Here is a 14616-nt window from a genome sequence, read left to right on the forward strand (position 1 = left end):
TATCAATAAAAAATAAAAAAACTCTTTGAAAAAGAGAAAATTAAAATGGCTAATAAATTAACAGAAGTCTCACACATTAATGGTCAAGAAAATATAAATTAATACCTCAGTGAATATTTTTTGTTACAAAGTAAACTGACTAAAATTTAAAAGACTGATAATACAAAACCTTGTGGGGCACCTGGGTGGCTCAGTGGGTTAAAGCCTCTGCCTTCGGCTCAGGTCATGATCTCAGGGTCCTGGGATCGAGCCTGAGATCAGGCTCTCTGCTTGGCAGGGAGCCTGCTTCCCCCTCTCTCTCTTCCTGCCTCTCTGCCTTCTTGTGATCTCTGTCTGTCAAATAAATAATAAAATCTTTAAAAAAATACAAAACCTCGCTAAGGCTGTGGCTCAATAACTTTTATTCACTGCTATTGGGCATGAAAATTACTAAGTTAACAATAAAATATTTGTCACTAATTTTTATGTTTAAAAACTTTTTAAATTGTGGTAAAATATACATAACCTAAAATTTACTGTCTTAACCATTTTTAAGTATATAGTACTGTAGTGTTAATCACAAACACATTGTTATATAACCAGTCTCTAGAACTCTTTTCTAGAGTTTCTACTTTTCTTTTCTACTATTTTCCTACTCCCCTTCCCCCCACTACCTGGCAACCACTGTTCTACTTTCTGTCTTTGTATCTGACTACTCTGGGCATCTCATATAAGCAGAATCATACAGTATTTATCTTTTTTATGATCAGCTTCTTTTATTTAGTATAGTGTTCTCAATTTTCACCCAATTATAGAACGTGTCAGAATTTCCTTCCTTTTAAAAGCTGAATAACATTCCACTGTAACTATATACTACATCTTGTCTATTCTTTTGGGTTTATACCTGGAAGTGGGACTGCTGGATGATACTGTAGTTGTATTTTTGATTATTTTGTGTGCATACACACAAGGATGTGGGGAAGAGCAGAGGGAGAGGGAAAGAGAGAGTCTGAAGCAGGCTCTGTGCGCAGCATGGAGCCCAGCATGAGGCTCGATCTCATGACCCTGAGATCATGACCTGTGCTGAAATCGAGGGTTGATGCTTAACTGACTAAGTCATCCAGGCATCCTTGCATTTTTCTTTTTTTTTTTTTTAAGACTTTATTTATTTATTTGACAGGGAGAGAGCAAGATCACAAGTAGGCAGAGAGGCAGGCGGGGGCAAGAGGTGGGGGCAGGCTCCCTCCTGAGCAGAGAGCCTGATTCGGGGCTCAATCCCAGGACCCTGAGATCATGACCTGAGCTGAAGGCAGAGGCTTTAACAACCACTGAGCCACCCAGGCGCCCTGCGTTTTTCATTTTTAAAGGAATGTCCATACTGTTTTCTACAGTGGTTGTACCGTTTTACCTTTCCACCAGCAGAACTCCAAAAGGGTTCCAATTTCTTCACATTCTCACCAACGCTTGTTTTTTTTGGTTTTGTTTTTGTTCTTTGATGGCAGCCATCTTAGTGGGTGTGAGATGCTGTGTCATTGTGGTTTTGATTTGCATTTCCCTAATGATTAGTGTTATTGAGGTAGTGGTCAGAATTAAGCTTGTGCCTGCAACTAAATTTAGTTTAGGAAAGAAAAATATAAGAAAGTCTGTCTTAGCGTTTAAAAACCAAATCCAATTGTTTTTTATTATAGGGCCATAATTTTTCATATTCAGTGCTTTGGGGGAAAGCCTTTTCTTCAAACAATTCCTCTAATCAAAGTTGAAAACATTTTACATCCTCTGTGGTGCCTCAGATTCATAAAATCAAAATTAAGTTGATCAGTTAAATCAACATAAGTTGATCAGTTAAATAGCTAAAAATGGCAATATCACTCTTGTCCAGTGATGGGCCAGACTAGTTTTCAAGGGAGTTACATTGCTGCTGACCAGGGCACCATCCAGAAACCTGGGGAAAATTTCTCGTGGTACAACCCAGCTGACTGATACTAGCTTCTCCATTTGTAAGAACAGTAGGCATAATGATCTGCAGGAGTGTTTTATTAATTGAAAAGAAAAGAAAACCAACATGTGTCAGAAAACTTATAGTCACCCAAAACCTGGCAATAACTTACATTTTCTGGTATACTTAAAATTTTTGTGAAAAGTTCAGTTATGTACTCCACATCTCTGGCAGGAGTAGTAGCTCTGACCAAATCTCCTCAGAAGTGGCTCTGTGGGAATTCATTGGGCATTTCATTCCATTCCTGCTGAGTCTAGGCCCAATTCTTTCATTCATTCAGCAGATATTCCATAAGCACTCAGTGTGCTACCCATTGGGCTAGGCTCTGGGGATAATGCCATGGAGGACACATTGAGATGAGATAGTAGGTAGCCTCTTGGTGGGGCTACCTTTAGATGACAGGGGAGTGTCTTCCTTGGCTGGATGCAGGACACTCAAGGACACTCAAACCCTCCTCTGTCTCCTTGGATACAGAAAACAAACTTTCATATAAAAGATAGCCTCCCTATATTAAGTAGTAAAAAGACATCCTTATCACCAGAGATACTGATTTTAAAGTAAAAAAAGCTGCAGAAATAAATCCTATTACTTACTGGTCTACTACTTCAGCCCAAACATCTATTTCCTTATCCTGTGAATTCCTCAACAATTTATCATCTCTGTCTAAGACGTATACAAACTCCCTGCTTTGGTCACTTCTTTATGTCTCAATTTTATAAGCAGGCCTCTGTGCACACATAATAAAACTTGGTGGTTGTAGTTGTTGTTCCTCCTGCTAACTCGTCTCATGTAAATTTAATTCTTAGTTCAGCTGGAAGACCTTGAGGGTAGAGAAAATGTTTTCCTTCTCTTCACAATGATAGTTTCTTCTGAGGGGAATGTAATTTAGGTTGCTCGTTAGTAGGAAGTATATACTGTTTATGCGTGAGGAGAGAGGAAGAAGTGCTGTCTGGGCTCAGCATGAGGTAGAGGATAGGGAAGAGCATTGATCAATATATGTCCATAGGAGACAGTCACATATTCATCACAAGGCCAAATGATTAAAGAAAGATTTGAATCGATGTTGTTATGTTTTGAAATGTGGTGGTGTAGGAGCACCTGAGTGGCTCAGTGGGCTGGGGTCTCTGCCTTCAGCTTGGGTCATGATCCCAGGGTCCTGGGATCCAGCCCTGCATCAGGCTCTCTGCTTGGTGGGGAACCTGCTTCCCCCTTCTCTTTCTCTTTCTGCCTCTCTGCCCACTTGTGATCTCTGTCAAATAAATAAATAAAATCTTAAAAAAAAAAAAAAAAGAAATGTGGTGGTGTAAATTCATTCCTTATAAACCTTCATAAATTAGTTTTCAAGAAATTACTGAACACCTACTCTTTGCTCAGTGCTATGCTAGTATAATGGGGATGTAAAAGAAATGGGCTATGTGGTGCTTGACTTCATGAAGGGCATGGAAGTGGCATTCTTCCATCCCACATAGAGCACAGAACACTGCCTATGTTGCTAGACTCGTAACTACTGGGCTGGAATCCCTGGAATTCCTTCTGTGGGATGATCACTCCTGCCTGTTACCCTAGCCTAATCAGACTGCAACTGCTGGGGACAAAGCTACAGCAAGATGAATGTTAGGGTAACTGGCCCCTTGTAATAAGGAAGACTACATACCAGAGGAACCCGGAAATGTCTCATCGATTAGAGAGATGGAAGGTTACTGTAAGATTTGGGGAAGGGTAGAGGTGAAATTTACATAAAACGGTATTTTGGTAGGCTCAATGGCAGAAAAGGGCTGTGTGTAAAGGGGTCAACATCAGGTTGTGTGGAGGCTGAGAAAAATCAAGGCCATCCCACCTCAGGTTTAGCCTTAGCATAAGTACAGCCATCTTAGCTCCGGCAGCCATCTCAGACCCCTGTGCCCAAGGGCTGAACTTTCCCCTACTTTGCTTTAGTTCCAGAGACCCCCACCCTGCTTTGGTTCCAGGAATCCCCACCCTGCTTTAGTAACAGGAACCCAAAAATACCCCTGCCTTAACTAAGCTCAGGGTCCAAGCTGCGTCAGGTATACTTGGGCCCAAGCTTAAGCATGTCACCTCGGGGTCCAAGTCCCTACTCCACTGTGCCGGGTATACTTGGGCCCAAGCTTAAGCTTGTCAAATAAACCCTCGTGTGATTGCAACGATGCTTGGCTCCTTGGTGGTCTCTCGGACGTGAAAACTCGGGCATAACAGTTAGACTGCGAAGTGGACCCAGGGGCCTATTCCTTGGAATTGATAAAGTCAAGATAGATATGGAATGTATTCAGAAATCCCTCATCTGAAGCTTTTTTTAGGAGGGTTGGAAATAAAGCCTACTTCTTTGTTTGAAATGGACTTAGATCGTGTCCAATAGGAAGAACAGGACGTCTCGTTCTTATCAATATGATATTAAACAGCTTCTTTGACAGTTATGATTTTAGAGAAAAAAGATTCTAAGTAAGAAAGCAGTGGTCAAAGAGATTGTGATACTTTACACCTGCAGCCTGACCATGAGAGAAATACTCTTTCCTTCACCTTTGCAGCTGGTTTGTATCTGTCTCTTATCGGGGTCTGTTATTTGTTAAAAAAAACAAACAAACAAACAAACAAAACAAACAAACAAACAAAAAAAAAAACAAGAAAACAAGGTAACAGGTCCGAAATGGAGTTGCTTATGTTAAGCCCCACGTCATCAAACTGAGACTTAGTGTAGAGGCCAAGGACAGGCCACCTCAAGATGGGCCACTTCGGTATGAAAATTATTTTGACTTGAAAACAATCCACACACAGCAGATTGAGAAAAAGCTTTTCACTTCCCCCTCAACTGCCAGCTTTACCAGCAAGAGAGCTATTAATAGAGATTCTTCTTTAAGAAACTTATCTGCATAATATGGCACTTTGTTTTCCGAAACATCTCCTTTCACCTTCCTACTAGTGGTCTCTCTCCCTTTGTATCCTCAGACCCCTACCCCTGTCCTTAGCTCATATAAGCATCATGCTGCCTGACTTTGGAATTTCCATATCTGTGTGGATTCTCCATATGCATGCGATTAAATTTGATTTTGATTCCCTGTACATGTGGTCCTAAATCTGATTTTCTCCTATTAATCTGTCTCACATCAATTTGATTTTAAGTTTGTCTAGAAGGACCTCCCTAATTCTTCTTCCCCATTAGTTTCTTCTGTCCTAGATATGACATCTTAAACCAGCAACCAGGAATCACCTGGTCAGCACTAGTCAGGTATTGTACCATCCCGGAAAGGAAAGTGATTTTGCAATAACAAACCCACTTTTTTGCTAGTATAACTTTCTTCTTCCTGCTCCCTTCTACCCAGAAAAAGTCTATCATTTTGTACAGCTCCTCAGAGCGCCTTTCAATCTGCTAGATTGGATGCTGCCTGATTCAAATTGATTTTTGCTCAAAGAAACTCTTCATTTTTAAAAAATATGCTTTAATTTGTCTTTTAACCTATCCCGGCGTAGTCTGATTTTTACTTTTTCAAAGGGATTTGATAGTTTGCTTTCTCCTTAGTTGTCAATTCACCACACAATGCAGGCTCCTAAGCTGTGTTAACTTGGTCATCAACTCTGGAAAATGACAAACATTGGTCAATGCATATCCTCCCATAAAGGTGGAGCCACCTAAATCCCGAAATTCAGGCCTTCTTCAGCTAGGTCCCCCTCCTCCCTCCACACACTCACACCCTTTTTTCCCTCTCCAGCTCCCAGGTATCCCGAGGGCAGCAAAGGAGTAAGAAGCAAAGAAGCGGTTAACGTGCTTCTGGCTTTAAATCAATTCCACAGAGCGTCGGGGGTGCTAGGACAGCTCTGGCTCGGGTGAGAGGGGGCACGCTGCGTAGGCTGATCAGTTCAGACGCCGTACCTGCGCCCTCACTACGAGAAAACCAGAGGTGTATAGGGTGGGTGAGAAGTCACACCGCTAACCGGAGTCTCAGGAACACATTCCCTACCCCCGCCCACAGCCCGCAGCCCCGCGAGGCGAGCCCCACCCCTCTAATTTCCCTTAGGTCCTGGCCCCGCCCCCAACAGGCCCGGAGTTTCTTCGGCCCCACCCCCGACGGTTCCGAGCCTGGTTCCTGGCCCCGCCTCCAGGCGTCCTCTCGTCTCCGCCCCCAGCCCTGAGGTTGGCTCCCGGCCCCGCCCGGGCATGGAGCCCGAAGCCCGCTGCTGGAGCTGCTGGAGCGACCGGCTCTCCAGCCCGGCCGGCTGGGGGCGGAGCCCGGTGTGCAGCTGCGAGGACGGCAGTGGCGGGAGGTGGAGCCTCTGCCCGGAAGCCGGCGATCTGCGGCCATGGCAGTGCCGGCGCGCGGCTTCTCGATGCTCGGTGGCCGGCTTGGCCGCGTGCGGGCGCAGGGCGGGAGCGCGGTGCTGCCGGGGCTTCCGGGAGCAGCCAGGCGCGTGTTCCGGGGCTTTCGGAGCAGCGGCGTGAGGTACGGGCGCCCGGGACTTTCACTGCCCTCGGGTGTGGTTGCGGGCGCGTGCGGAGCCGCTGGCTGCGGGCGGGGTGGCGGGGCGTGGGCCGCAGGCACCGGCCAAGCTCTCCAACGTCGGCCCGAGGCTAGGGCGGCCGGCGGGGCGGGGGGCGAGGCCTGCATAGGTTCCGGACTTGGCCTTGAGGACCTTGCGGGCGGGTCGCGTCGACCTCAGTCGGGCAGCTGGGACGCGGTCGGCTTTGAGCCGAGGCGCCAGAATATTTCCACTTCGCCGGAGGCGCAGTGAGTGCTTTAGCGGGACGGTCGCGGCCCGGGAGAGGCGCCGTGGAAACAGGTGGTCCGGTTTCGGGCAGCTGCCTCCGTTTGGGTTACGGTTCGTTTCCTAAACAAAGGAGCGAGCGTGGTCCCGATGGTTCACGAGTGTTTGAGTTCCTGAGTTCCTTTGTTGATTCTGGGGTCTTTTCTAACTCTAAAATTCGTGATGATTTCACAAATTCAGATGCTCATCTTTTTAGGTTATTTTCTGTATGGCGTTTCCAAAACCTCTTCAGTCTAAGATTGAAATAGTCAATCCTAGAGTCGTTGCATGTCTTTGGACCCTGTTGCTGGCCAGTGCACTGCACGGACAGAACGGGGTATGGTTTCACTCTTCGGCACGGCGGTGCCCCGGAGCTCTTCGCCTTTCCGCCTTCTGCTCGTTGGATTTGCAGACTCAGACCGGAGCATCTAAAAATACATTCCCTTGACCCAGAGTCAGCGAGTCCAGAAGAGATGCTGTTTTCAGACTCTCTGGGCTTCCAGTAACACGTGTTCACTGCAGTTCTGCGCGCTCAGAGATTGTGTCTCTTTCATCTTTTTGTATCTCCAGTGACCAGCGCAATTCCTGGAAGAAAGTAATAATCAGTAATGTGGAAACGTGGCTGCTGCTTATTTAATTTAAATTGATTAGCTCCCATTTTATACACGTTTAGTTCTCAGTCTTGAGTGACTAAAATAAGAAAATATATTATTTCCAGTAGTTTCTGTTGATTTGGTCTTCCACGAGGATATAACTGATTCGGAGTTCTGCTGAATGACTCTCTGGTGTCTGAAAGAATTTGCCGGTTGGTTTGGAACTGTACTACCTAGGAAAAGCAGATTCTGTAGATTCCGTTTGAATTGCAGAATTAAAGGTATTATAGTATATAATATACTATATAATAGTATATTGTATTATAGTATATATTATATAATGTATAATAGTATATTATATAATAGTATATAATTATATATAGTATATAGTACATACTATATACTATATATAATATAGTATATAATAATAATAGTATATAATAGGGACTATAGTATAGTCACTTTTTTTTTTAAGGAATAATTTCTTTCTTTCTTTTTTTTTAAGAGTGTTTGATAGAGAATACAGCACTAGGCAGAGGGAGAAGGAGAGGCAGGCTTCCTGCTGATCAGAGAATCACTCTTATTTTTTCAATTTCAGTTGTTTTAAGGCTTCTTTTCAGAGTGAGGATAACCTTTTCCAGATTGTATAAATTGATGAATTTCCCTTTGTCATCTTGATCTAAAGAACCCATCACCCATCCTCTCCATGTACATTGAATGGGGAGTCCAACAGTTACAACTCAAACATTTCCTGGAAGCCACTTGCTTCATACACATGTGCAGGAGCAAAGGGATAATTCAGATCTTTTAAATTGTATTAATGGTCTCTTTATAATTTAAAATAGTTGAATGCAACAATTGGAAAGCTATTTTTTTTTAAAGATTTTATTTATTTATTTGTCAGAGAAAGAAGGAAGGAGGAGGAGAGACAGGGGAAGGGGAAACACACTCCCCATCGAGCTGGGAGCTAGGCAAGGGACTCCATCCCAGGACTCTGGGGTTATGACCTGAGCCAAAGTGAGCCACCCAGGGTTCCCTGGAAAGCTGGGCTTAGTATAAAGAAGTATTACTTCCAACTCAGCTGCTTTGACCCCCCCATTTGATATAGGTTATGACTATAAAAATAAATAATACTTTTTGGTAGTTTTTATTTTCTTAAGGCAGTGCTAATCAAGTTTGGATAGGGTGGTGGTTTTGACATCCTCTTGGCACTGAATACTATATATGAAAGTGAGGTTGGCTGTCAGGTAGAGAAACACCTGTGGACTGTTGGGTCTCGGGTGGGGAGGAATTCGGACAGTGTGTTGATGCTTATTGGTGTCTCTTTTCTCTTCTAGGACCAGCAGAGAGAAGAGATTCCATCTTCCAGAGGTCGCCACTGTCTGCCTCCCCACTTGTCCCCATCCTCAGTCATCTTTTTTAATATGTAGTTACACATTAGTTGTCTAGTTCTTCCTAGTGAATGTGGTTTAATCTGACATCAATCCTATTGATTTGAAATTTGAGCCTTAGTGTTATTTTTATTGAAAATTATCTTTGAGTTTGATAAACTCTTTCCCCAGTATTGACTGTTCTACATTAACAGATTTTTTTTTTTAAGATTTTGTTTTTATTTATTTGACAGACAGAGATCACAAGTAGTCAGAGAGGCAGGCAGAGAGAGAGGGAAGCAGGCTCCCTGCTGAGCAGAGAGCCCGATGTGGGGCTCGATCCCAGGACCCTGGGATCACGACCTGAGCCGAAGGCAGAGGCTTTAACCCACTGAGCCACCCAGGCGCCCCACATTAACAGATTTATTGCCAGTTTCTGAGCTACCTAGAGCCTTAAATGAAAAATGAAAAATAATTTTTTATTATTTTTCATATTTTTGTTTAGATACGTATACCGAGAGAACATACAAGTACTTCTTTAGTGAAGTTTTTTCTTTAATTGGAATTTTAAGAAATAAGCTTTGACAAAATTTGAAAATTACAAAATGTTGAAGTATTTAAGTTTTCTCTCATTTTTAAGATTTACAGTGAATTTCTTATTTCCTCATGAGAAATTAGATCTTATTAAATGAAAGAACATATATTTACTGTCAAAGAAATAAATAAGCCCTTACCTTTGTTGCAGCTTATTGTTTCATGAAATAAATGATTTGAACAGCTAAAACATTAAAAATAAAAAAAAATTTAGTGGTTAAAGTTTTACTATTTTTGCCTTTTTATGTGAGTTTACAAATCAAAATGTCACTAGATTACAAGCATCAGTGCATCTTTGGCCCAGTGCTTTCAGGGTACACAGCCTGGGCGCAGCCTTTCCCATTTGAAAGGGAGGTTACGCACCTTGTACATTAATGCCATGGTCAAAGCAGATTTGCAGGTATCCTACAACAGGGACTTTCCAAATGCTGCTTTAGGTCATCCTGCCTGAACTCATTTTCAATAATTAAATGGCTATCCTAAGCATTGGTTCCATGTTTATCCTGTTGGAGAGTGATTCCTAAAGTCATTAATTTGGCAGATCTCTTTTGTCCCCTTCTCCTGCTATGATGCCTTAGTATTTGCAAAATTTTGTGTCCAGCCTACAGCTTTTTTTTTTTTTTAAGATTTTATTTATTTATTTGACAGACAGATCACAAGAAGGCAGAGAGGGAAACAGAGAGAGGGGGAGGCAGGCGCCCCGCTGAGCAGAGAGCCCAATGCGGGGCTCGATTCCAGGATCCTGAGATCGTGACCTGAGCCGAAGGCAGAGGCTTTAACCCACTGAGACAAACCTCACCTTTCTTTATGTCTCATTGCCAATGGCTTTATAATTTTTGCAGGTAGACCAGCATTAAAAAAAAAACAAACGTACAATTTTGGAGATATTAAGAGATAATGGTTTATCTTAATTAAATATTCATGTGGAGGGAGTCGTTGAATTTTATAATTGAAAAAAGACCAAATTTTATTAGGCTGTTCATTTTTATTCAGACTCTCCCCTCTAGTACTCATTCAGTATTTCTGACTCTGCAATAGAATTATTTGATGTAAAGATCCTTTTATCCTCATGTGGAGCTTTAAGGATTCAGACTCCACTTAGGACCATTACTAAAGCTGGTTTTTTATAGACTGATTTCAACCAAGATAAGAGTTAGTTCCAATGAATAGCAAAAGCAGTTTCTCAAAATCATATTTTGTTAGGAAATGTGATAGTGTGGTTTTCCTATCTTAATGCCTTACCTATCTAAGGAGATAGCTGTCTGATTATAATGTTGATTTCTAAGCAATTTTTTTTTTCTAAAGGTTTTATTTATTTGACAGATCACAAGTAGGCAGAGAGGGAAGCAGAGAGAGGAGGAAGCAGGCTCCCCGCTGAGCAGAGAGCCTGATGCAGGGCTCGATCCCAGGACCCTGGGATCATGACCAGAGCCGAAAGCTGAGGCTTTAACCCACTGAGCCACCCAGGCTCCCCTCTAAGCAATTCTTAATGTCACTTTAAATTTAGAACCTACATGTTTTACCGTTTAGTATCTATATCTGAGTTTTATGTCTGTGTCCCAGCCGTTCAGCGATAATGTGTTCTAATGTAATGTCTTCAAAATAAATTTTCTGATTAAAATGGATCAGTAGATGAAAAAGGACTAGTAGTAATCTCAGATCTTGTTACTCAGTCATGATGTTTGGAATAATTAAGCAGTTTCTTTAATGACCTGAATCTTTGTTTTTCAGATGTTATCTTTTCATTTTAAAACCTTGATTGGGTGATTAAAAGCAGGAAAAAACAAAAACACTAATAATTTTCCATGGTAACATACTCTCCTAGGATTCTGTGGAGCCCAGTGGTAGATTTTTAAGTAGTTTGGCTTGGAAATGATTAAGTTGTAGAGGGAGGCTTAAGAGCTTGGCACTTTGGAGAAATTTGAACTGTCAATGAGTGAGATAAATTAATGATTAGTGATAAATGAGATTTGCTGTTAGGTGCCATTTGGACCAGATTAAATACTTAAAAGATAGAAAACTTTGTGGTCAGAATGGAACATAATCTAAACCTAAATTAGTGTCAAAGAACTCAGGGTTGGGTGTTCTCCAAGAACACTTATCCAGGCTGCGCTGCTTAACATTACATCATGTCCGTTTCCTATGTTGTTTTTACTAACATTTTGTTGGCTGCGTTCTATTACATTAAGTCAGTTGGTCATAACTTAACGTAACCATCTTGGTATCATTCAGGTCTAGTTCTTAGAACATAGGAAATATTTTACTCTCAGATTCAGGTCATCCTTTGTCAACATATCAGCAAGGTTTGTTTGTTCACTTAATGATCTGAAAATGATCAATGATCTGTGTTGGTTTCTGTAATTACAATAAAAAGTGTACCTAGAACCAAAAGACTATCCAGAGATTCATAATTCTAAAGTTAGGGCATATATAGTTTGAAATAGATGTCCGTCTCTTCTCGTATGATCCTCTTTTGTTTCTTAAATTCCACATATGAGTGAGATCATATTAAACAAGACAAAATCAGAGAGACAAAACATAAGAGATTCTTAATTATAAGAAACAAACAGGATTGCTGGAGGGGAGGGGTGCAGCAGGATTGGGTAACTGGGTGATGGACATTAAGGAGGGCACGTGAGGGCACTAGGTATTGTAAAATGTTGATGAATCACCTCTGCCTCTGAAATTAATAATACATTATGCATTAATTAATTGAATTAAAAAAAAAGATGTGCCCTCCCTGCTTTGATTATTTATGAGTAATTGCAACAAATATTAATTGCCTTTAATCCAGTTGTGTTGTTGAAAAATAAAATCTTACTAGTATTCAGTGAACCTTTATTCTGCTAAATTCTTTGCTGAGATTTTTTGCATTAGTGTATCATTTTACCCTCAAAACAGCTGAAGTGGACTATTACTATTCCTAATAGATTGGGTGATTGAGGCTTAGAGAAACCAAATAACTTGCCCAGGTTAACAGTAAATAAATGGTGAAGACAGGATTTGAATTTTAATGATCTACACAGTGCATTGCTCTATAAGCAGTTTTTAATTATTGATGTATCTCACTATTGTTCCTCTTTTTGAAAACATTAAATCTCGTAGTACTTCTCTGAATCAAGAAAGCTAATTTCGCATATAAATCTTAAAAATTTTCTTGTCAGAGTCCCTTAATGAAGGGTACTTTTTTCTTTTTTTTTTTTAAAGATTTAATTGATTTATTTGTCAGAACAGGGGTGCACAAGCAGGGGTGCAGCAGGCAGAGGGGGAGGCAGGCTCCCTGCTGAGCAGGGAGCCCAACATGGGGAGTCTCCTGACCTTGAGATCATGACCTGACCCAAAGGCAGACGCTTAACCCACTTAAATACCCAAGCATCCCATGAAGGTTATTTCTTAACCCGAGACTTTATGAAATGTTTTAGGGGATTCGTAAACTCAGATAGGAGATCACTAATCTCTAAAAAATTTATTAGCATTTTCTTCGGTTGTAAATGTTGGCAACAAATCACAGTAATTATAGCAAGTATTTGAGATATTGCCAGTAAAAACCACAGATACTTAAATATGAGTGTTTAGGTAGCTTCCAATGTTCTAATTTATAGGTTAGGGACCTGAAAGAGATAAATTGCAAAATTGAATAACAGAATTATGCAAAATGAGAACTGGGCTTTAGGTTTTGTTTATATTGGTTTACAGAAGTATAATTTCTGATAAAATAACTTTTAAGGTGTTAAAGTGTAGTATTTAGGATGGGAAATGAAATGTTTTTAAAATTACATAAACTTGATATTCCTAAGTATTCGTTCACTTTCAAAAAATTTATTTCAAAAGGCTCCCTAGTACTAGTGATTGGTTTTATTCAATATATAATTTTGCCCTGGTTCCCTTGGGTTTCATTTTGTTGTACTAATCAGACTGAAAATCTCTAGGTGAGACTGTGAAATACATGGTGATTAAGCCTTGGTATGACCTGCTGAGAAATTTGAATTGCTAATGATTGTATTAGACTTTTTTTTTTTTAATCTTTATAGATCATAAAACAATCCATTGCAGCTCTAAAGTTGTGGTTGAAAATAATATTAAAACCTAGATGCAGAAAAAAGAGCCAAGTATACACATTAAATGTACTGCAGAAATTGGGTAGATTTTATTTGTGGTTATTTTACTCTTTTTTATGAAGGAGTATTTTAATACCCCAAAAAAGTAGTGTTTTTTTTTCCTTCTCTTTGCTACTTTAGTTAATTAAATACTACATTTTGTTCTAGTACCCATAGATTAGGATGGTTATGGTTTATTTCCTAGAAAATATAGAGAAATAAACAGGCTCATGCAAACAACACGAAATGATGGCTCGTTGGTGGTTTGTGTATGTCACCATCTGTCACTTAGGAGTGATTTTTACAAATCAGCCAGTGAACATTTAGCCAAATCCCTTTCTATAAGTTAAACAGGGAACATTTCCATTACATAGATAAGGAAATTGCATTCCTTTCAGAGCAGTTAAGAGACTGGTCCAACCTCATAATAGCTTGGGATGACCAAGAAAGAATTCACTGGATATGTAAGCAAAGGCTTTTTTTTTTGGCAATTAAAATTGCAGTTTGGGAGATCCAGATTCAGGTAGAAATCTGACTCCTGTTCTGAGGGAGACAAAGAGGGGACAGAATTATAAAGGCTAAAGGTCACAAGTGCAGTTCTCATTTAGGTCCTCAATGCAAAACAGATTGAAAGTAGGTTAACTGGGATTGGTTGGGTTAATATACAAATAAGGGATTTGAAGTGAGGAGGTTAAGTCTAGGCTGAGGGCACGTAGCTGGCAAAAAGTTAAAAGAGTTCCTCCAGTGAGGACCTGCTAAATTCCTCCTATAGCCTTTCCACACAATTTTAAAGAGACTTTCTTAGGCATGCTTGCTCCATTTTGAAATCTCCTTTTACACTATTAATGGTGAAACGGTTGATTTCGGGCTGGAGGTAAGTAATTTGTAGTGCATTTTCCTGCCCTACTACTCATCCCCACCACCCCCTACTGTGATTTATTGCTTTTTGGTGAAGCCACATTAGTGCCAGCCCAGCAATGGGAGGAGAATACTGAAAGGGAGAGCTCTTTGTTCTGCCTTTTTTGGGGGTCACTTGCAACATTACCTATTCAGGAAATGTCACCTGAGCTAGTAATGACAGGTGCATTGTGTGAATCTTAGGGGTCAAATTGACTGCCCTTGTATTAATGGCAATGTGACTATGTAAGTTTTATACCAAACCACATTTTCAAGAGTAAAAGATGTTAAAATAATGAAAATTTCATGGGGCACCTGGGTGGCTCAGTTAAGTGTCT

At 40.8% G+C, this 14616-nt stretch overlaps 1 protein-coding gene across 10 annotated transcripts in view; it reads left to right on the top strand.

Moving 5' to 3' along the window:
• Window positions 1–6182: 6182 nt before the first annotated feature.
• The window catches only part of MTHFD2L (methylenetetrahydrofolate dehydrogenase (NADP+ dependent) 2 like), a 134679-nt gene continuing 126245 nt past the window's right edge, over window positions 6183–14616 (top strand). For 2 of the 10 annotated variants that reach the window (XM_047719526.1, XM_047719530.1), the window contains exon 1: window positions 6183–6426. In XM_047719526.1, coding sequence (XP_047575482.1) covers window positions 6287–6426 — 140 coding nt within the window. In that variant the 5' untranslated portion in view covers window positions 6183–6286. Of the gene's footprint in view, window positions 6427–7445; window positions 7602–8657; window positions 8887–11024; window positions 11129–14616 lie in introns of those variants that run through there. The other 8 variants (XM_047719527.1, XM_047719523.1, XM_047719524.1 and 5 more) reach the window with 8 other exon arrangements.

The sequence above is a fragment of the Lutra lutra genome, chromosome 2, assembly GCF_902655055.1.
Source record: "Lutra lutra chromosome 2, mLutLut1.2, whole genome shotgun sequence".
NCBI lineage: Eukaryota > Metazoa > Chordata > Mammalia > Carnivora > Mustelidae > Lutra > Lutra lutra.